The sequence below is a fragment of the Vanellus vanellus genome (assembly GCF_965231255.1).
Source record: "Vanellus vanellus genome assembly, chromosome: 7".
In the NCBI taxonomy this organism is placed as follows: Eukaryota; Metazoa; Chordata; class Aves; order Charadriiformes; family Charadriidae; genus Vanellus; species Vanellus vanellus.
In genome coordinates, this window is record NC_138912.1 from 26,423,664 (window position 1) to 26,448,760 (window position 25,097).

The 25,097-nt window shown below is 35.9% G+C and overlaps 1 protein-coding gene across 1 annotated transcript in view; it reads right to left on the bottom strand.

Annotated features, from left to right (window-relative positions):
* Nucleotides 1-25,097, bottom strand: part of KCNMA1 (potassium calcium-activated channel subfamily M alpha 1) — a 518,607-nt gene that overhangs the window by 177,064 nt on the left and 316,446 nt on the right. Inside the window, 2 exon segments of the mRNA XM_082486073.1 lie at nucleotides 328-403; nucleotides 24,912-25,023. Coding sequence (XP_082342199.1) covers nucleotides 328-403; nucleotides 24,912-25,023 — 188 coding nt within the window.

Consider the following 25,097-nt stretch of genomic DNA (forward strand, 5'->3'; position numbering starts at 1 on the left):
ACTTCTATTTTTCCAAGGCAGCAGAATATGGACTGAGCAATATTTAATCAGTGATCTCTGTAATTCATTCTGCTCTTAATTTATCAGCACTCAGTCCTGCTCAGATATTTTAAATGTAACAACACATCAAGCAAAATCTTCTACTGATCACATGTCAAAAGATGCTGACACAGATAAATCATTCATCAGCAGAAAAAGGTTTAAAGAACAGATAGCAAGAGTTTTTCTTCCAGAAAAGAAAAATCATATATTACTAGGACCACAAACCTCAGTCATTTATTTTCTGTCACTAATGCAACTAACTCAGTATGTAACAAAAGGTCTTACCTTGTTTTAAGGATATTCAGAAACTGCAAAATTTCTGAAAACTGTATCAGTCTAAGGGCTCTTAAAAATCTTAAACCTGCAGTAAAGAAAAAAAAAGGTCTAGTAAAGAATTATCCAAATTATAACAGCATTTCATTTTCAGTGACAGTGATCCATGAAATCAACACAGGTAGCATACAAAATGTCAAATACCTTTGAAATGTTCTTCCATATTTAATGGTTCGAAGATCCTTACCAGGTCTTTTTCAAATTATTTTAAACTTATTTCCTTAACAGCTGAAGTATCCTCCCAGAAAGCTTTAGTTTATGTAGGAAACCATGGGAGGAGACATACGGGCTGAAAGCTAACGGGAAAAAACCTCACTGAGGTTCTGTTGATAGTTCTAGTGCACATGTCTTTCTCTTCCAATGCTGTCAAAGACACATACAGATCTGAAACTCCTCAGTCCTCCAAGCTCCCACATTGCTTAGTTAAAAATAAGAGATTATGGGCAAGAGATTTGATAACCTGGATAAAGTAGATGGTGTATATGCCTGATTAAATTGATAAATCTTAATGACGTAAAATCTTTCATTGTAGTAATGCTCCTTATCTCCACCCTAATTTCCAAAAACTCAAGCAGGAGAACAGAGGAATGACACATTCTCTCTTAAAAATTACAAATCTACTATAATTCTTTCCATCAGACTATAACTATAGATTACACTTTGACTATGAAAGACGTAACCATTTTCGTAAAGAAATATAATTTTTGTGTTGAAATCATAATGCACGAATAGCAATTCCCAGACAACTGCAAAGCCAGCGAGACATAGAGTGTGTGCAAGAGAAAATACTATAGAAGATTAAGGGCTTAAATTATTAAAAGAGACTTATGCTGACAGTAAATAATTTGGCTGCAGATCCTTGGCATATGAATAAAAGTACATTGTGTATTATGCACATGCACAGCTTATAAAATTAAAATAAGGCTTTGAGGATAATTTTTATTAGACAGTACAGCCAAGAGTTACATAAAAGTTGTGTAACACGGTAGTGCGACTGTTACAGTTAGATCCAGGGCAGCTTCTTGTCATGCTTCCCCTTTACAGACATTTATTTTACCCACTTCCAGTGCTATAAACCACTTTTTATTTCTAGAAACTTAAGGAAAGACTGGTCCTGGCAAACATATAAACATTGTCACAACCTTCATCATCTCAGTGGAGTCGAGAGGTTCCCCTCAAGAGCAAAGATGCATGTGGTGAGATGTGTTTAAATCAAGGCTTTATTTCTTGGGCAGTTGTTAAATAAAATTTTTACTCTTGTTAAGGCTCACAAGTAGCCTTATTAAGTAGTCTTGTTAAGGCTCACAAGTAGCCTTATTAAGTAGTCTTGTTAAGGCTCATAAATAGCCTAAAAGCAGAAAATCACTCCTGTCCATGTATTACATGGATATAAAGTTTCTTTTTAATTATTAACGTTGGGGAATTCTGAAGATTAATCGCAACTTGAAAACTGGATCTGGAGATCTAGATGAAAAGCAATAAAATTGTGTTTAAGAATTCTAAATTTCAGATCCATTTGCAATTAGAGGATGATCAGTTTGGGTCATAGTGCTGAGACTGTGGGAGACGTACCTCTGCTCCACTTGCAGTAGGTCCCACAGTTGCTGCTTCTATCCAAAGAGATGTGGCTGGACAGGGAAGGAGAGGACCTTCACTAGCAACCCTAAGCTTCCTCAGCTCTGTTCCATCCAGCTATGTCCCTCACTCAACTCTCTAGGAACTTTTTGAAAAATCTCTAGTGGGAGAAAAATCCTTCCTTTCAAATGCTTTGCATTGCATTGGAAGCTAATAAGATGGCCAAGTTACCCACTGCAATATTTCAAAAAGAAGCCTGAGAAACATCAAAGTTATCAATAAAATATCTCCAAATTCTTACAGTGCTTCAAGATATATTGTAGTTGCTGACACATCAAATGATGGAACACAGAGATGATGTATTTTGTATGATGTATTTTTTGTGCAAGGAGAAAATCATTATGGATTACATTCTGCATTTGCTACAGCCTACACTCTTTTAAAGAATTCCCTTCAGAGAACAGAATTAAAAAAAAAAAAAAAAAGTTGAGAGTTTGCTTGAACATTTTATCTGAACTAGAAATGGAACTGGCTGGTAATTGGAAAAAGTTACAATCACCTCGTAACCTCTGTGTCTTGTCTAGGACGTTACTTGTGGGGCTGTATTTTATAGCTAAAGGAATTACTACACAGAAAGGAACAAATGTTGGTCTTCAGAAACCTCAGCATATTACCCACTTTGGGTGGTCCAAATACGAAGAACAAAAATGAAATGAAAATAAGTTTTCCTTATCGTGATGGCAAATGAATTCTTTTCAGTATTCTACTCTTTTAAAGACCCAAACAGTCCTGTCATTAGGTTCCCATACACAGGTCATTTTACATGATTTTCTGTACGCCCTGTCTTGCAAATAATCTGAGTTCCATCATCCTAACAAGAAATTGGTATTTAATAAGAATCTCTTCCTATGTTCAGAGTATCAGGACACAACAAGGCATAAGCCCTATCAAAAGGCACTAAGAAAAGGCAGATTCTGTAGATGAGATACTGAAAGCTTCACAGGCAAACTACCAGGATTCTGTATAATGACCTCTTCGTATTTTATAGACAATGTGTTTATATTTAATTAGCTTTTGTAGAAACATCAGTCACGTTAGAAATATTGAATTTTTGTATTTATTATAAAACATATTCTATATTAGTCAAAAAAGTCCTTTAGTAAATCAATATATATAGGAAATAGGAACTGGGAAAACCCTTCATGACAATACACCTTTGAAGCCTATAAAAAAAAATATGCCTTTCAAATATTTTCAATGACCATTAAGATTATATTCTCAGTTTTGCTTCAAAGGACCTCTAAAGGCCTTTTTTATAAAAACTTATTTGGAACATAATATTCTTCCCAGCTAAGTAGAGGCATCACCTCACATAAATTTCATCAGCAGAATGAATATTGCAGGAAAACACTTTTGTTTGCCCTGACAGTCACTGTTCCTGAAAAAGAGCTGAGCAAGGAGTACAATCTGCCTCAGTGGGACGGAGTGTCAGGGTACCGGATCTAGTAATGAATCTACTGGTTCACTTCTGAGCTTTATAATCCCCTTCAGTAGAAAATTAAGCCAACTGAGGGCTTTAAAATCCATTTGATATTGACGGATATCAGAGTCAAGGAGAACCTGGCTCAGGAGGAAACAAGCAGAGACTGGGAGTAGCATTCTTCGTATAAACCGTGGTGAGAAGGGCAGACAGTTTGCATACAGGGCTGCAAGGCTTATAGTTGAGCAGGGAAGAATCCTGTTTAAAGTAGGAAAATGAGAAATATTCATAAGCAATGGGTATTCCAGAAGAACGTAAAAGAGAACTCTGAAAAGTGATCTGAAGAAATCACATAAAAGGACCGGACAATGGCAGGGCTGCAGCTGGTAGGGTTGGGTAACCTTGTTTCCAGGTACTCGCGGTATCTTGCTCTCGGGGGCTCAGCATACAAGCATCTGGTAGTTCAGCGTTTGCAAGTGAAACCCCACTACGCCTGCAGTGTTTACTCCCCATAACTCTATTACCCCGAAGAGTCGGTTAGCCAAAACAACTCTGACAGAGTAGGGACAAACTAGACTGTACAACGCACCAGTGTGCACACCTCCCCAGTAGGTTATACCACGTGAAGGCTTTACGAGGTCTATCGGAAACAGCCAGTAATGGTAGCTGAACTGAAACAAGGGAGAAAGGGAAATTTCCCGTTCTTGAATAGTCATTTCTAAAGCTTGACGGTGAAAGAGATAAGAGGCCCTGGTTTTGAATGAATGTGTTTGGTACTCTAAAATATTTCATAGCATTGACTGCTTGACCTTCTAGTAAATTATGTGAATTTTGAAAGACTGAAGCTAATTCAGAAGTTTCAGCTTTCGTCTTCAAATAGACTACAAAAAGCTGCTGCTGAGAATAAACTGTAAGCGTAAAACTCGGATGAAATGAGTTTGCCCCTAAATGTATGATTACTTACATCACCTTGAACTTAACAAGGGGATGATGAATCAACTGAGTAATTCCCAGAGGAAAAGTCCACACAGCACTTCATTCTGGTGCTGGCATTGACATGCAAAGTGTGCTTGCAATCATACATGCATCCATAAATTGATGGTACAATAATCCCCACAGCAATAAACAAGTTGCAATGACACTGTTGTCAAACCAAAAATGGCTTAATTATTCAGTAGGTAACTTACTGTGAATCCACACGAGATTAAAATTAAAGCAAGTTAAACAGAAAAGATTTTGATGGGTCTGACTCAAGACTAATTATTGACAAAGCGCCTGTAAAAAATAGCCTGTCTCTGAAAACTAATCATGTGTAATCAGTAACACAATGTCCCATGCTATGGTCTCTCACTGTTTCCAAACCAAACTTGACTCACAAATAAGCAGATGTCATCCCTTTCAGGCCCACCAATTCACCAAGAATAGAAATGGTTGATGTTTGTTTATGCATCAAGAATAGAAAGCAAAATTCTGTAATAGGAGCACTAAGAAAAATTCCCATTTTCCCAAAGCTGTCTCAGCTACTTAGACAAATGTGTACATTTCTCTTTGCTTAGCAATTTTTGGGAATGTATTTTATACATGTGAGGAAGAATAATTTCTTTTAATATGAAATAACTACAAAACTGTTTTCCATTTAAATGATATAATCAATAGTTGAGATAGAGTAACTTTCTTATGTATTACAGTAACGTCTATTCTAATTCCACACATTTACTAGGACCCCGACTGTTAAAGTTAATTGAGCAAACTGCTCAATGGAATGCTTAGGAAGTACTTGCTCTTTTGTCTCCATTATGTCACACCTTTTTCTTGGCAAGAGGTTTCATATTGGAAATTTCTTTTGGGATCTGACTGGAAGATGATATAATCTTCTATATCAAAATTTATACAAAAAATAAGTATCAAAAGATTTAATTTACCTAGAAAATCTCTCTAATCACAGAAGAATATACAATTAAATGAAGGGCCTCTTCAGTTTGTCAGTTTTCTGCTTCTAAATGGATGACAAAGGCATGCTTCTGAGCTGGAGTTTCTTTCAGCTGCAATGCCCAGGATAAAGCTAAGAGATTCATAGATTTTTAGGTCAGAAAAAAACTTTTATGATTATCAAACCAGACTCCTTGAATAATATGAGACAAAGAATTTTAGGCAATAGTTTCTGCCTCCAGTAAAACAATTTGAGTTGTAGTTATGATAATCCAAACGAACCTCCAAGTATACCACAGCGTTATTTTCTTACTGTGAAAATATTTGTTTAGCTACCTGTGTTGCCTGTACAGCTAACAGATAATTTTCAAAGTACACAGAAAAGGTAAAATACATGTGTAATATGTTCTGTTATTTTTACTAGGTACTTTCCTGGATAACATATGTGGTGCAATTTTATTTCAGATTCTGATTGTTCAAACTGGAATCTGTAAAAAAAAAAAAAAAAAAACACCACCAACAAAACCACCCCCAGCCAACCCTTCCTGACTCTCGGAGATCAAATGCCTACCTCCTGAAATTCTATACACTGAATTTAGATGTGAAAAATCGATGCATCCACATCTTTCAGGCCAATTTTGAAAGGTCACTAAGAGAGGCCAAAGAGCCCTCAAAGAACTGAAATCAGTTTTAAATATTACAGAAATCAATGGTCTGTGCAACAGGAAACGATATGCTGTGTTGAAATACTGGGCTAGCTCTAGAACACAACAGGAGCGGTTTTATTCATTTCACTACATACTCATTCAGTTCTGCGAGGTGAGGTGCAAATACTCTCAGGCTACCGCTTTCTGACTCTTTACTAAGGACACAGTAAAATGGATGCTTTAGACCAGAATAGTGATATAAACGTGACCAATAAATTATGCACCAGTAGCAGTGCAATTACAGTACAAAATTATTTTCTTCATAAAGTTTACCGCAAAACAAACTACAGTATTTCAAGCTTTATTTGACTTTACAGTCTTAAAGGCTCCGAAATATAGTATTTTCCTGTCAGACAGCTTTGCAGTCTCTCGGGCTGAACTGATGCTTTCCACTCGATTAATATACAGCAGCCATCAGGATTACCCATAGGTTACAAACCCCCCAAAAAAGGAAATTTAGAATTTTAAAGCTGTAGAGAGGAGGAGGAGGAAATCATGACAACTAAACCTCTTTGTCTTTAATGAGATTCTAAAAAATAGAAACAGGAGTTGGGATATTTGTTGATTCAACATGAGAGGTCAATCTACCAGAACACCATCAAGCGTTACATTATTTCTCATCAATAAGATACATCATCCATTTCTTATTCCCATATGTTGCTTTTTCTGTCAATAGCATATCCAAAATATTGGTATAAGGATTCAATTCACAGAGATTCTGTACGCCATTTCTACTCCTGACAAACTATTCACCCATTCATCAAACTTATGAATGGCTACTTCTACCCAATATTTGATTAAGACCATGTGGTTTACTGAAGAATTAAAAAACCCAGATTTCATATTTAGGAAATCAGAACCTTTTCTGCGATGCATATAGTGGAGGGGTGATTTTTAGGATGCAAAATAATCCTACCCTGAATGCCTGCACGCAACACAGCAGAGCAACCTGAGATTCCACTCCCTGTAGATAGGTTTGGAAATGAAAGCTCAAAGAACAAGACAAGAAGAAATAGCATGGGAGGAAAAGAATATGCCATTCCTTGGAAGCAACACAGCCAAAATATTTTGATATGCCTCCCTGTCTCTGTTATGCAAGCACACAAGCAGGGAAAACAGCCCACAGCATGAAAAAATCAATACCGTAGGAACCGGGACAGCAAAACTGCATCGAGTTCAGAATCTACATAGCTTGTACACTAATTGCTTTCAGACAATACTTTATCAAAGACACATCGATACATCTCTCTGCTGCACATTCCTTTAACTTACTTTTACACCTGTTAAAATAATGACAGCAGTTTAAAAAATAATTTCTTAATAACTCCACCATCGCAGATACATAACACCCTTCAATAAAGAATGGATTACTTGGTTCTAGGTGAATACTGAACCCCTTTGATGAGGTATTGGAGATATGGGCACATTACAGCATGTGACTTTGGAAGGAATTTTTCCTATAAAGCTACTGAAATCTTGTAGCATTATTTTGAAGTTGAAAAAGTAAACATAATATCTTTTTAGAAAAGAGTAACACCAGCACCAGAGACAGAACTACAAACTACAGTTCTGAACAAAAAGTTTAGAGTTAGACCTTACCCCAGTATGAGCCGACCCTATAACAAGACACCAAGGAGTTTCGAAAAGTATGTTGTTCCTCCTTTTCAGGGATATTATGTCCAGCTTTGACACGATATCCATTTTGGAACAATTCTCCAAGAGATTTTTTACGCCTTCTAGTACTTTTATAAGTTTCTGTACGTGTGCCCCCAGAAGGGTTGTGGTAGACTAAAATCTTGCTGGGAATCATGACTATGTATCTTCAGCTTCAGGAGCAGCGCACATAGGTATTGTGGTCCAGTCTTCAGTCACAGCATCCACTCATAGCAAAGATAGTCATATATTTACCCTTCTTTTTGCTAATTCAGCATCATCACGGAGAGGCAGCTCAGCATTCTTTCTTTAACAGAACTTCTCTTTGGAAGCAGATTTATTTAACCGGACACAGGATAATGCAAAGTTCACCCTTACATGTTGTTACCAAAAGATAATTCAGTATAATCTAGTTCATTTCTGCCAGCATGAAACAAACAGAATTAATTCAACTACAAAACTCAGCTTCACAAAACAAACCAAGAGCATCACAAACTGGACGGACAAAACAAATCACAGAAGCAGGCAGGCAGCACAGATGCTCCTCTGATCCATGATGTATTAGAGCTTAAAAGCCATCTTCTATCCGGATATTACCACATAAGCTTCTTTCAGCTACACCGAAGAACCACACCCATCGATCCAAAACCCACAAACGTGATGCTGTTCACTTGGAATGAACAGGTACTCTCGTAAAGAATATAGTTGTAGTTCATGTACATAAAGGGAATTGTTTACTGTGTATTATTTTCTTTGGCAAGTTTACATATATGTCTTCTGATTAAAGCTAGTATGCAGAAGGCAGAGGTCACATAATCAGCCAACTCTTACAGGATTTATCCTGGATGAAATAAAAAAAAAAAAAAAAACGACAAAAAAACCAAACCCACAAACAACCCTGCATCTAATCCCAGTTAATGACAGCTATATTACTGAGGAAAAAAAACCCAAACAATTTAGACATCAAGCAAGAGCACAAAGAATAGAGCGCATTAGTTCCCTCAAGTAGACTTGCTCTGTGAATATGCACAAAACTGGATTTTATTCAGTCAGCTACCATCTCATTCAATTAGAAAAACCTCTTTAAATTGAAATGTAAATGTGAGACACTACCTTCCATGATATGATATGCTTTCTCAGTCAAGTTTCCTGCTTTGAGCATAACATACGAGCTTCATCTTGAAAAGCTATCTTTATTTCAAGGAATATGCTTATTATTCCTATCTTTTGCCCCCAGAGGAGCCACGAAGATGTATATGCCAAAAATATATCAATGCCATCTGGAGTACAATGCAAAGCGGACACAAAAATAGACTACACCATGTGCTTATAGGAAATGTACAGGATCTCAAAGCATTTTGGAAATGTTATTAAAGTGTGACAATGCCAAGTATGGAAATGGGGAGAACACTACACACAAATTTCAAATTTCAAGTGATATGCAATGAGTGAATCAGAGGCAAACCACTACTGAGTCCTTTACATTGTAACCTTTACACTATGTTCTTACAAATGACCTGGTCATGTTCCCACTGGTCACAATATTAAAGTTCCACTGAGCCTCGTAGGAACAGTTCTTGATTCTATACATACGCTTGTGGATATATATATATATAATATATCTGTGAGCATTTGGATCATTACTGTCAAATTGGAATGATTTGAACACGGTAGTACTTATCCGTGTTACTAACAAAATCTCGTACAGCTCAAATGAAAATAATGTCCTACTTACTTTTTACCATATAAGGCATACTATTTTCCTTTCTTTTTGTATTTCATCTTGAATAGTATTATAATCTTGTTATTATCCAATTTTAAACCTATTATTAGTGTACTTTGTACTTAGTATAGCAAATGTTTGGGTGTAGAATCCATTTACCTCGTGAGCCTGGAGCATCTCTAAAGGAGAATATTACCCAAGTAATAAATATCAAGAGCCAAGCCATTTAGTTTACATAACTTATATTTTGTTTTTTTGTAATTTGACAGTTTTCGTTTAACTCTCTCAGCTCCCTGGCATAGCCAGATTTTTATCAATTTTCTCCCTTTTGCTGTCAGCGCACAAAATCTGAAAACATGAATTAAGTGACAAAAACTGGAAATTAATCGAAAATGAACCTGTTGCACAAGTTAAAAATATGAATCTAAATTTCAGCAGCAGCAGGATGATGACATATTTTGCTGAGAAGCATCACAGAGTCACACAAAGACGTTTGTATTACTTTCCTGTGTAGAAATTTCTGCTTTCCAATGGATTGGTTTTCAGCATCCTGTTCTACAATCTGATTGTGCAAGACAGCTTATTGTTTTCGGTAAGAGTACAGTCCTCTACCATCTATATTTTCTACCTATTACTTGGCCACATTTTGCATATTAGATGTAAAATTAGATTACAGAACATTGTTCTTTGTAAGCTAATTTTTTTTTTTCAATTGTCAAGAAAACTACCTTTTAGATATCCTACCATCCAGCACAGATGAGCATCTGAGTGAAAGTCTAAAGACCAATTGAGCAGATGAAGATAATGCCATTAGGAAAATGGCACCATTTCCAGTGTTACTTTTTCCTACCCCTGTGAAGGACACAGTTGACAGTCCTTAAAAGTCCTAAAACTCTGTGTTATCAGAAACACTGGAGATGCGTGCAGCCTGCGCCAAAGTATTTACTCCAAATTAATCAACATTCATTCTGTTCTAAAGACTCTCGGATGACTTGATAAAACCTATCATACCTTCAATGAACCCAAGCTATTTAAAGCATGTTATGACTGAAGTTTTCCTTATTTTCAACAGAAGCGTTTCCTTGGAGCATACCACTCCCTGACTCTTCCTGAATTTGCATAAAAATGGATTGATGTACATATGGAGGCATTGCTACCATTAAACGACAACTTGTTTTCAAAGCCCATCCAAATGTGGAAACGTTCATCTCAAATACGCAGGAGAAGAAAGCAAGACTTCTCAGCAGCTGAGCTCCGCTTTGCCTTTGTCTATGCGGGAACTAGGTGCTCGCTATACCATCCTGAAGGAGCGCAAGGGAAGGGCAGCTCTTTGGCATAGGCAACCGATGTATTTGGTAGAAGCAGGTATGAAATTATTGTCCTCTAAGGCACAGGTTAGACAGGGATGACTGATTTGCTGTGCTTTTGTAGGATACTATCTGCTTACAGCTGTGCCCAAAAGAACGATCTAGAAAAAACATGAAACACAAGGAAACATGCCAAGGAGAAACCTGCTGTAGAGAAAAATAACTTTGTTATATCCAGTGATCATTCTCTCCTTGAAAATTACTTTTTAATTTATTTTATAGTAAGGCAACACAGAATGTTCTATGTGTATCTCACCTCTCTTTCAGGTTGCTACTTCCGAAACTACAGCGTAAAAGCTATTGTTCCACACAAAATGGCCCTTCAAATTTTCATTGGTCCTATTTCAAAAAGCGTAAAACTAATATTCATAGAAAAAAAAAAAAAAAACAAAAAAATGGTATGTCTGAATATAAAAACTATACAGGTTGGCAACAACTACTTTTTGGTACAGCTTTGTAGCATTTTCTGTGGGTTATGACAAAACCAGAACAATCTAATATCCACTCTGCCAAGCACTTACTGCTTATTAATCTCACTAAATGATTTAGAAGGTAAATTTACAATCCAAACTTGGGTTCCTGAAGAAACGCATGTAGTTGCATGATGTATTTTTCATCTCCCAGTCTCCAAGCCTTACGATATTAAACCATTTTCAGAAAGCTTAGCATTAGCAATAACAAAAACAGAGTCACTAGATATGTAAATATTAACTTTGTTGCTTTATACCACTTCAGGCAATGACTATGTCATACTCCATAAGACAGGCAGAGAAATACCTAGTAGTGAATGAATAGCAGATCTTTACATAAAATCAGAGCGTATTATCTCGTAAGCATCATATTTTATAAAGGAAGTATTATTCTACCATACAGCTGACACTGAAGTCCATATTCAAAAAGGATATGCCTTTTTTTAATTCTTTGATTTTTGGAGAATAAATTAATTGAAGACTTCGCTGATGATGCTACGAAAATCAAGACGACCCCTGAAATAAGAGGTTACACCTCAGCAAGTTAACCTTGCAGAGAGGTCGCACTGAAGTTTGGAAACCTAGGGTTTGTTTTTTAAAGTGCCCATTACAACCCAATATGAAATAGTTTCACTTCCTGAAGAATGACAAGTTAGCATCTTGTATAATTTTCATGGCATTCAGCATGAACGAATTGCACTAAAATCAGGAATATGCTATTCTGAGAGGCTGTAACCGTGGGGTAGGACAAACGATAAGAACAAAGGCAAAGGAAGGACAAAGGCCAGATCTAAAGCCTGACTCATGCTGCAGGACGTTGGTTTAAAAAAAGACTTGCCATTCTGCCTGTCTTTGCTCCTGTGAGTCACAAGGCACGGGCCGTAACCGCCAAAAAACCAATGAGCATACTATGAAAGAAGATTTGAAAAGGAGTCAAATATTTCAATTCTAATCAACTGGTACAATATAACGCATCCTAGCCATTGAACCTTCTTTAATCTTTGAATTGAACAAAGAAAATATTTAAAGAATAGATAAGAGCAGATACATACAGATATATTAATTATGAAAAATGAGTTACGAAAATGATACGCCACACATTCTATATGTGATTATGATCCAAGTGCAATTAAAATTAGAAAAAAACCCAGCAGCTTTCTCACCAGATGGGTGCCAAACTTCATAAAATACTTATGCCTGTCCAAGAGAAGTGATGCCCTTTTACTCAGTGTAGAGAACGATTCCTTGCACACAGTTTAAAATCTATGTTGTAATAACAAAAAACAGTATTTCATACCAGCTGTCAGATTAAGAATTCAGGCATAAAATTTCATAGACATCAAAGATTATGGTGTTTTAACTGCTTTTTGGAAATGTAGCTGTCATGTAGGTCTATACACCACCTATCAGTATCCCTTATTTCACCCCACGCCAGTACTAAAAAGTAGCCTTCGCCTATTCAGTATTGTATCAAGTTTAAATACAAAGTCTGAGAGCTGCAAGTGTCCATTCAGCACTAAGGCTGAATCAAGAATAAATCCAGTAAGGGGAGTAGCATTTAAAAACTCCTCTCTTAAAATCCATGTCAGACAGAAAATCTGTGTTCTGCCTACTAAGAAGCAAATTCTCAAGGAGTTTCACGTAACTGAAAGTGAACCTCTAAATAATATCGTATCTATTACCTACAGCAGCTTTTACACAACAGAACATTGCTAAGAAAGAGGAAACGGCCTCAAGTTGCCCCAGAGAAGGTTTAGATTGGATATTAAGAAAAATTTTTTCACTGAAATGGTTATCAAGCATTGGAACAGGTTGCCCAGGGAAGTGGTTGACTCACCATTCCTGGAGGTATTTAAAAGACATGTAGATGCTGAGGGACGTGGCTTAGTGGTTGACTTGGCAGTGTTAGTTTAACGGTTGGACTCTACAATCTTAAAGGTCTTTTCCAACTGAAACGATTCTACAAAGTTGGATGTTGAATAGGAGAGGGTTGCATCCAAAAAATGTTGGATTTTGAAAAAAGAATGCATACAAAGATTGTGAAAGGCATTCAAATCATATTAGGATTTTATATATATCCCACCGGGATTATTTCTTCTTCTGTCACAAGGCTGAAAAGGCATTATATCCTGGAATGACCAAGGGGCTGCAGCGTGGATGAATGAGACTGGCATTAACTGCTGGACGCACAGTGATCGGAAAGAAACCAATGTACCTCTGTAGTGCAGCATAAGCACACCTGTACACAAAAACTTGTACAGTTCTGAAGGAAAAGGTTCCACACAGTAAGGGGTTGATCAAAGGAAAACATAACCAGCAATTAGGAAGACACTAAAGATGACAGATAATTGATACTGAGCAGCAGATTAACTAGGTGAGAATGGAGAAATAAGCACTGGAGAGTTTCGAGTATCTCAGAAATCTCATAAAGCGGTAGACTAAACCGTTTAGCTCTTAGTCATCTTTGCTTATGAGGGACTACAACTCTTCCCTTTTGATTTTGTAGATTATCATCTCCAGATATCCTGACTTGAACGCAAAACCTCTTGAAATTGAACTTGACACTTAAGATACTAAATGGCCAATTCTTTTCAGCTAAAATTCCACAGTGATGCTACAATATTATTATTTTTAATAAAAAGAGCGCTCCTTACAGGATAATGTTGAACAAAATGCTGTGTACTACACCCGCCCCTGTACAGCACACCTCCATCTGCTTTACTTTATAGAAGATGATTTAAAAAGAAGGCAAAATAATTTCCTCGTATAAATCACTTATAGCTGAAACAAGAAAATAGCTTTAGAGAAAAAAATGACTTATATATTAAAAGTTTTACTTATATGGAAAACCACAGTTTTCTAAGTTTAAATACTGTTTTTAATTTAAAAGATGCATTATTCTATTTTTGATCTTTATCTGCCACCTGCTACATTTTTACTAGCAACAAACAAAAGAGCTGATAAAGTCAAATAGGCTGCTTTGCCAATATTTCAGCTTCTGACCTGAAGCGGCAACTAGGGAGATTTCATAAGAAAGCCTACTTATAAAATTGCCTGTGCAATTTTCAAGACAAGATAAGCTTAGATAGCTGGAACCTAAAATACCAAGAAAATTCTAATCCTTTGGCTTCATATCCCTTTATACATATCAAGTCGTGGAAGTAAGATCAGTAGATAGATTTAGAGCAAACTGTTTTGTTACTAACACAAGCCTATATAAAATTTACGAACACATTAAGAACTAAATGCCTGAGTGAGAAACCGCACTCCAAAGTTTAGCAGCAGCTTATTTAATGCCACTCCGTATTAAAAAGTTCCCTGAACAGAAGAAACTGGGAAAAGCAGCAGAAAGATCCAAAACCACGCACTTGAAGAGCAAGCAAATCCTGCCCTCAGAGCATCATTAGCTTTATTGGCAAAGACTTTCTGCAATCCATCAGGTGCATCACTGCAGTGCAAGTAGTAACGTAGGAGTCGATAACTTCAAAGACACTTTTGCGATGCAGAGATATGTCCTTCCATTTCTGGACTGGATTTTCTCAGCTGTGTTTCTATTTTTACTCAGAATTTGAGAAAGTATGATACTAAACACTGCTGAAGGTGACAACAAGGTTAACGAATGCTAAAGGTCTGGGGGTCAGCAGCGAATCAAGAATAAGCCCTGTATAATGTAAGCATAGATACTATAAATACAGAAGTACTAGAGAACCTTAAGCATTCCACAAAATTGATATGAAACAAGTGGCAAAAAATGTTTTATTGACTTAAGTTAATATTGTATGAAACTCCGCCAGATGGTATAAATATCCTGCAGTCCAAAACCTCAGAAAAAGCCTTAAATACTTCAGCTGGAAGAACACTTATCTCTATATCCCAAATTTTTCTTCTTTAGATGTCACCTGACTTTGTATGGCAAATTACTGCAATTGCAAAAATTCACTAGTGGATCAAGGAACAGATTGAGGAGGAATCTAGCACTGTTTCAAACTATTCCCCATTCAGCTGTTACTTATGAAATGCCACATAAGCAGGAAGGTCAGAATTTTGCTCATATTGAAATCTGTAGCATAGAAGTGCAAGAAGTAATCTTACCTAATCCCAACAGATTTTTGGCCTATCAAGGGGTGGTCAAGCAGTACATCTAAATAAATGCATCCATGAAGTTTCCCCTTTTGAGTTTGGAATTATAAGAGTGAAAATCTTAATCAAGACTCTTTTGACTTTTTTTAGATTCATATATATAAAGTTGAGTGAAGGAATTGCCAAAAGATTATTGAAAGGGTAGGAATGATCTGCTTTATATAAACCTCCAGTCTCAGTTGAGTACGTAAATTCATTCTGGGCTCTCTGATACGCAGTAAGAACAGCCAGTATATGAACTTTCTAAAGTCTCGGGTGGAATTCCTAATTTCTATTCTTTCTAGTGAGATCCCAACTATCTTTGCATCAACTTATATTAATTCCAGTCTCAACAGGATTTGCTTATGACTAATTCAGTCTTGCAAAAATGTCAGGAGTAACGTGGCTAGTTTGGTTGTTGTTTTTTTTTTTTTAAATTACTTAAACGGTGTAATGCATCTTTTCTTAATTCCACATAAACCAAGCCTCGTGCACTACAGAGCACACTAGACAACTGGTGCTGAATTAATGAGAGCTACCTCAGTACATTTAGCCCAGGGCTTTTAGCCCAGAAGATAAAAGAGGTCCTTTAAGCTGTGTTACAAAAGTTAGATGCTTAGAAATAGAAGAAGAGTTAAAGCTCAAAAATGGTCACAACAAATCATAAAACTTATGTTAAAACTACCAGAATATAAACTCTCATGTTCTAGGTATAAGGACTTCTGTTTGGGGGCTTATGCAGATATTAATTTTATTACTTACAAAGTATAAAAGAGTGTAACCAACAAGCATTGAAAATTCCAAGTTGAGAAGTGATCACACTCTGCAACATTATTACTCAGATTCAATGTATTAAAAAAAAAAAAAACAACCAACAAACCAGTTACCAGGAAATCAGTGAAAGAAGATATCAGGGGAAAACTAATGGATAGTGTAATGAGTAGACTGAATGCCTACAAGGTACTGTACAAATTAACATACTATCTTGGAACCAAGACATGAACTCTTATTTTCAACTGGTCTTCCAGCTGACTTTTAAAGATTAGATACAATTAATCAAATAAATAAAATTAATCTTATCTCTCACATTACCATTCAGGAAAGTGCAGTTTCGTTACACGCTAGTAGGTAGGCTCAGGAAAATTTGGAAAGCATCTGACTAATGATAATGCAATGATCTTTTTGGACACTACAAGGAGCATTTTTAAAGGCCCTCATGCAAAGGAGTACAAATGCCAGAAGACAGTCTAAGTGAATGATGGGTTCCCTAAGCAGTTTGATGGAAAGCGTTTTCTTTTAGAACATTATGCCCCATTCAATTAAAGGCAAAACTGTACGGTTTGTGTAGCCTTCATTTGAGCAGAAGAAACTTAATCAGGGAGTCTGAAAGACCACTAGAGAACACAAGAGCAGTCATAAAGTAATTAAACTGATAATAAAAAGCAGGGTAAAAAGAAAACATTAGTGGGTTCTTTCACATAATATCCGCATATTGAGAACATATCTTGATTAAATAAGAAGGGATATGGAGAGAAGAAAACTACACAATATCTTACCAAAAAATGCAAAATGTTTGGCTATTAAGAGAAATTGCAGTAATTTATTTTTCAGCATAAATCCCTTATATTTGATATTACCCTATGACTGAACAACATATGATATTACAGTATGATTTAATTAAATATGAGTGAAAAGTTAAAATCAGTTATTATAAACTACTTGAATTTAGCAGTCCATCTATACCAAAATGACATTCTGTGTTTCTGAATCACTAAATTTGGCAGACTATGATCAGAAATGTTTATGGATCCATGTCCAGAAAAAACATGAAAGATAACCTTAACTGATGATGACAATAAACAAATTGGGTATATCAGACAATGTAAAGTCTAGCTGCTTATATTCCTTTGTACAATACATGTGAAAAACAAAAGTTTGGTTTATATCATGGAAACATCTATCTGAAAAACATATGCTGAAGAATATTAATACACCTTTCAAACTTCTAAATATTATAACCAGAAAAGAATACTAAGAGTGTTTCATTGAGGTGAGGATTGTCTATACGACTTCATCTTGGCAGATAAGGAAAAAGTGGTTATGGAATTCAAATTTTGGCTGTTTAAATGAAAATAATGATTGCATTTACTGTTCATGAAAAAAAAAAACAAAACCAAGAAAACAGAAATTCAAAATATTTATATATATATATATTGTATTTTAAAACGTCAAATTTCAAAAAGAAGAAAGCGTTTATGAGCTATGTTAACCAACCACGGACTTAATGAATGGCAAATAAAAGACATTTTAATTGTAGCATTCTATTACTAGCAGCGTGGTGGACATTTCAGTAACAATGGAGAAAAGGCAGAATTGTCGCATATATATTTTATTTTGTAACTGACAAAAAGCCAGTTGTGTAACGATGGCATACTTGCCTTCCTAACACGACTAAGGAGAATGCTAATAAACACATCCATTAAGCCAGACATTTTTAAGTCATCACATCTGGCTAAATCGCGTCCAAAAGTGTTAAAAACTCACTCTGTGGAATACTTAATGTTGGTTTTCAGTGAGTCTGACACAAATAGTTTATAGATGTTCCAGAAATATTTAAGAAAGTTAATGTTATTTCCATAAGTTTAAAAAAAGTAACCACAGGCCGATTAATCAATCTTAGACAAAACACAGAATTCTACTACAAAGTAATTAAGTGGTCAAGATAAAGAATTATATTTATGTATACACTTTAGAAAAACATCCTATCCCATTACCTTGTCCATGAAACGTCATGGTTGAGTGATAAAGCTATAAATACTGATGTAATTTACTCAGCATTACCATGGCACTCATTAAGTGCACCAAGAACCATTAAGTCTTGAAATTCATCTGGCATGTCTTCCTGGGAGTCTTGTCAGGGATGTGTTCTTGACCTTAAGTTATCTGATACTTCTATTAATATTCTGGAGGAAAAGTAATACCCACACTAATAAAATTAACCAATGATACTAAAGGATGTGATGCTTGATAATGAAGAGAACAAGGTTGTGACAAGCAGGGCCTGGGATGACAACGAACTATATGCATTTGTTTATAGGTAACTATAAACTTAAGACTGTTTTTTTTTTTTCCACTAAAGATGCATTCTTGCTTAATCAAGTTTTTTCTCTCCGAAGGGCACAGGATGAGAAAAGACGCAACAGGTCAAAGTAGTCCAGCCAGTGAGCCAGATAAACTAGGAAGCACTTTTATTTAAAGCAATATAACCGATACTAGCTATGATATTAACTTGTAATAGCTCCCCAACATTCAGAGAGTATGACTGCTTTTGGGCTAAGCCTGCCGCTCATTCTCACGGGAAAAATCAAGGTCCTCCTTTACATATGGCCCCTCCCAATCACATTCAAATAGAAAACAGCACGAACGTAGGGTGAATTTTCTATGCAGTGTTAAGTGCCGCTCCTCACAGTGATAGACTGGGAACAGAAGACGACTTAAATTATCCAGTTTACTTTGAATTCAGAGTTGTAGGGCAGCAAGCATGCAGTTTCTATGAATGTCATCTAGATGACAGGAACTAACGACACTTGAGGCTAGTACTGGCCTTGTGTTTCTCCTCTGCTCCAGTGCCTTTTGGCTAACTTGTTTGACTTATCAATGGAGGAGAGCGGAGGAGAAGCATATTTTCATACTTGCGTGCAACAATATTCATAAGAAATGGTTGTGGATGTTACGACAAAAACATATTTGTCACAAGATTACCTTTCGCTATTAATATTGTACCAACTCAAGAGCCTGTTGTGAAGTACCACGTTAACTGGTACCCTGTCAAAACATATACGCTCCGTGAAAACTGAACCGATTCAAGTATCTTGAAGAAAGCTAAACATTGTTGTCTTCAATATAATAAAAATGTGATACAGCCCATTCAATGACATATTATTGACAAATCACCAAGGAGATTGAGTATTCAGAACTATTTTCATTAAATTCATTCTGATACCTGTTTGAAGGCATTTGAAGTGTATGAAGAAATGTGACTGCACAGAAAAGTAGCACATATGCACATATACGTAAAATACAATTCTCCTAGGAAATTTTACCGAATTTAGCTTCTATTATATATAAAATAACTTACAGTAAAAGTAAAATGACACAAAATGCTTTAAAGCTGTATAAAATACACTAGCTTTGTAAAAAATATTGTAGAATTTGGATGTGTATTCAAAGTTTTCACCAATAGATGGCAGAAATGCACAAGACAACCAACAAAATCATAGGTTTGAGACCCATGCATGCATCACAAGACAGTAAATGATTATAAAGTTTTGGAGGTCATAATTCTTCTCTTAGAATGGTATCCTTACAATTTAGTTACAGAACACTTCTTTGTGTCAGTGTAACTGAGGTACCGCTCTAAGTTCCCTTAAAATATCTACGCTTTCCAAAAGAAATAAAGTATTCTGCAGATTCAAATATGGTTTCAGGCTAAGCTTTTCTGTAGAGGTTACAACAAATAAGTTTACAGGGTATAGAAACAAATGCTGTTTTCACATTACAGATTTGTAACTAAAGCTTCATCTTGAAGCGCACCTACTGGATTGACAGGAGGCATTCACACCATCAGCTTAACTATTTTAATAAGACACAATGTTTTTTCTCCAAAGCCATCTATCTCTTTCCACAGAGGGAAACTAATTTTTTTTTTTTTCGTTCTCCAACTCACAAAAACAGCTGAATGCCTACCACAGATGCTGGAAACAGTCTTCTCAGACCAGGAATTAATACTGAGACCACAAGCCTCATCCAAAACTACTTGAGATGTCTGTAACGGGACCGGGAGAGAATTTGACCAAGGAATGGAAAAAAGGATCCCCTCTCTTCCATAACTATGGGAAACGCCACACAAAGATATTCGTTCTCAATGCTGTGCGTGCGTCTACATTTGCATCTGTTGTCTGCCTTTTCCCCACTGTAAATCTTGAACTATTTTCTGAAAAAATAGCATGGCTTGAGCAGCAGCCTAGACTAAAGGGGATGACAGAAATGAAGGAGGATGGAAAAATCTTTCTATTAATAGAATGTATTAGGAATCAAACAGTTTCTATCACTTGAAATTTTGTAGAGTAGAATAGATGAAGCACTGAAAGCACATGGTCAGGAAAAGGAAATGGATTGTTTAATAGATCTTTTCCATCTTTAATTTCTTTGATTCAATAATATGGGACACTACCAAATCCATATATATTAGGCCTTATTTAAATCACTGTAGTCCTAAGGCTGATTGTTCCTCATTCGCATGTCCTTGTAAATGTGAAGCCAAGATCATATTTTACATGTTTAATCTTCCTTTAACAATACTATCCTGTCAAGGCAATTTATTCCAATACAGTCTGCTCATAAAATCAGTATTTCCCTTTTCATAAGCATACAAGTACATGATAAAAGGCATTTCAGTTATTTGAAGTGCCTTTGCTATCACAGAAGATAGAATAACAGTTTTAAGCGGTGTGGAGAGTGTTTGCAAGTCATTACTAAATACAACTGGAAGATGTTCATTTCTTGCAGGGCTCTCCAACTTGGCAGACTGCAAGCTATCCAAAGAAACGAAGATCTGAAACTGAAATTTAGCTGTGATGATCAGATCATGGTGAGTTTGTGTTAAAAAAATTAGATTTACCATGGCATTATTTCTCCCATTGCAATTTTTTTGTTTTCATCCAACAACCTTTTTAGCTTGCCTTCACTTAGACTGTAAAGACAGTATCCAGATTCAGCAATGCACTGAAATAATTTCGTTGAAATTGTCAAAATTACCCGTAAAATCTCAAGAGCCAGAGATTCCCCCCTTTCTTTTATCATTCTTCCCTTGGGAAGATTCTCTCCACTCCACAGAATCCTGCACTTGAAGTGGAGAACTGTCCTTCTATCACCACCAGAAAGTTTCTTATACAGTGTTGTGCAAGAAAGATTTATGATTTTATAAAGCACAGCTTTATTTTATGCATAAGTATCTACACAAATGCTACTGCTTCCAAAACTGTGTTGGAAAAATGTCAAGGGGATCTAGATGCAAATGAACATCACTAAACACACTGATGTTTGTATCTGTACAGTTTTAAGTAAAAGCATAAGAAATTTTTATACCAACTGGCAAAGCAATGTATACCACTGAATTACAGATTCATTCAAATTTTCTTCCCTTTCTCTACTCCCCCCCCAATCTTTCAATAATAGAGATCATTCCATGTGCCAGCTGTATTCTGCTCCTGTACTTCCTGTACTTTTCACTACACCCTGTGCTAGCAAAGATGATACCCTAGAAATCCTTTCTAAAGGATTTATCAAATCTAAAAATCTGGTATTTTGCAGGTGTAAAGTACTGTTGTGCCTTCACCTGTACATTAGACAGTGAATGCCCTACCATGCCAAGGAACCTTTTGATGGAAAAGCATAATCTGATCTATCTTGCATATTGAATTTTGTTTGCATATTGGAATCTACATGGAAGATTAGATTTGAAACAACGAATATTGATGGAAAATTCCATTTATATACAGAGTTTTGAGATACAAAAAACCTTTTATAAACAACCGAATGCAAAAGAGTGCATGGAAAATGAAAGGCTTCACGTACTAAGAGTTACGTAATACCTGAATGGTGACATTTCTGAACTAGCATAAGAAAAGGAAAAAACCCACTGGCTTTCCACTACAGTACATTAAAAGACAATACATTCAGGCCACATGTCCTCTGCTATACTTCACATCTTTCTATGAGCATTTAGTGCTCCGAAGGCAAAGTTTATTTTTGATTTAGGATGGTTTGGGTTTTTAAATACTGTTTAAACTGTGTGTCCGTACTTACTTTATTGTCAGTTAGCTAAACCAGGACAGTTCTTGTGATATTGGGAATTCAGGGAGCCACATTCTGCTGACTTTCATTCTTTCTAGTACTTAGATGAACTCATCACAGCTGACTGACGTGAATCAATAGTGAAACAAACTGGAAATACCCTAATGCACAATACAATCCAGACAATGTATTGTATTTGGGCTCCTAAATGATCTGGAAATTTAAGGCATATAAAGGAACCCTGCTTAATCAGTAAGAAATTCTTAAAGCATGCAAAGAACTATTGGGATACCCTGAATTCCAAACCTGTTAAATGATTATCACATTGCCTACCATTAAGGACTCTGTATTTACTTGCCTCATTAGGCTAACCTCCCTGTGATTCCTATTTCCACAGGGACACTTGGCGCAGAAACCAGAATTTGTGTTCTGAATCACCCTCTGCACAAAGATATATCGCTCAATTACAAAAATCATATAAAAGGAAAAGGAAAACTAGGCATCTAACCTGAAACTGAAAATAATATGGTCCAAACACCCTCCTTTCCCCTCCACTCATGCTCCCAGTCCTGCCACTGTATTACCTACAAGTATGTCCAAAAGTATTTAAACTCCACAGGGAGAGTAAATTTTGCCATTTCTTTAAAAGGTGTAAAGGAATAGACCATTTTCATTAATACACTTCAGTGTATTTGCTTAAAATCTTTCATCACAGCATCTCAAAATAATAATTTGCTGATCTAAATTACAGCCATGTCAGACATCCCAATAATTCACATTTTTGAATTAGTGAATTATTTCACTAAGGATGATTTTCCTTAAAGTGAAAACCCCGTGGGAATAAACACAGTGGAAACAGGTGCAAAGCTAAAACATTGTAAATATATCATTCCTAAGATGACTGCATTAAAAAAAAAAAATCCATGCCTCAGCAGGTGATAAATGTCTCAGGAGGATTCTGTGAGAAAGCAGGTAAAGTGGGACTATAAACAAGAAATCAAGAAAAAACGACACTCGTGTAATTAAGAGCAATGGAAATCCTTTCAGCCCTATGAATAACTGTAAGTACAATGCTTAACTCTGCCTAAAACCCAACATAAATCTTGTAAAAACTGCTAAACGGGCAAACTCTCGCATTATTCCTGTTGGTACCGCTAGTTAGATTGCTGCGTCACCATAAGCCTGACTATTATGGAGTTACTTTCACAATGGGTATTCATCTCAACTAATTACATCTCTGCCTCACTTTCCTAATTTTGCAGTTTTGCTATTTTCTCATTTCATAGTCCTTTTCTATGGACCCTGTGATTCTAGGTTTTGCTCTTAGATAGCCTTCATCTCCAATGATTTCAATCTCAAGGTTCTGGGAAACTCTGATATGTCGCATTCAAGTGTGAAAATATATCCCTTTAATTCACATAATGCAAAGAATCTGGGATTGAGTTATAGCTAGTCAAATCAGCAATTTCCGTTTAAGCATAAGCTTGCTTTTTATTTATGTACTTTCTTTTTCTTTTTTATTTGATTTCCTATCATAATATGGAACTGTATGACATTTTCTCCTTCAAAAAGCACTTGATTTCACATACACAACAGAAGTATGCGAAGATGACAGTAATCATATGAGGATTTGTAGTGATCTTTTCCGGCTGGTTTACTGCTTTTTTTTCTTTGGAATACTAATAACCACTGATGTATATAGTATGAACTCTAACATGGTTATACATTCATTAATCTCTTTTCATACAACAGAAATTCATCAATAATTTTTGCATCTTTGCTCTTCTGTATCAAGTTGAAAACGTTATAATACTATAAAAGACCCTCTGTTATATTTTCCGTTCCACGTGAAACTTTTAAGTTGACCACTCTCTTCAGTTTTCAGGGACAATGAGTGCCTGTATTTCTGGAGAAATGGATTATCAAATTTTGAAGTTTTATGTTGTTGAAAGACATGGCAATCACAAAGTTTTAGGAAGTTTTCCCTCAATAAAAACTCCCGAATTTTTACTTTAATTTTACTTAACTAGAGACAACATACAATTTGTACAAGAAACTTCATATGCCACATTATGGGTCTTCTTGAATTGATTTATTTTGTCTGCTCTGCTTCATTTTGTATTCCCTTTTATGTGTGGCGTATTCTTTTCTAAAGCATTCCTAGCAGTTCTACACAGTCCAGTAAGTGTTTAAACAACTCTTCCAGATCTGTTATTTCAGTGGATTTAAAATTTAGCTATAATGGCTCAAAACATGAAGAAAATTTGTTGATTTCATTGTTAACAATGATGCATGACAATCCAATTCAGTGAATGAATGGTGTGGATCACCTATTCAGGTTGTAAGCTGAGACAATTACATCAAACTCATCGTTTTTAAAAAAAAACAGCCTCATGTTACACAGTACTTTCAAGCTGGAGTTCACCACCACTTAACAGTAGGAGATTATATTAATGAAGCAAGAACAAAATGGACTTAGTAACTGCTTTTTCTGGCATAACCCACCTGCCTGCTGAAATGGCAAATTCACTGCAAAAACAACTTTGGTAACATTCTTTTGCTTACGCGATGTCACAAGATGAAGAAATTCTCCATCAAAATCTGTAAAGTTTAAGTATTTTTATAACAACTATTAAAAGAAAAAACTATTTTACTTACCAAGCCAACTTCTGTTTAAATATACTGACACAAACACTGGAGGGACCGTGAAGAAATCTACTACTGAGTTAACTTCTAGCCAAAACCATAGCTTGTCATTGGCTGCTATGAACTGGGGGAAAAAAAAAAAAAAAAAAAGATGGGGAGAGATGAAAGAATTAGATTATGCTGATAGCGGTTGCAAGT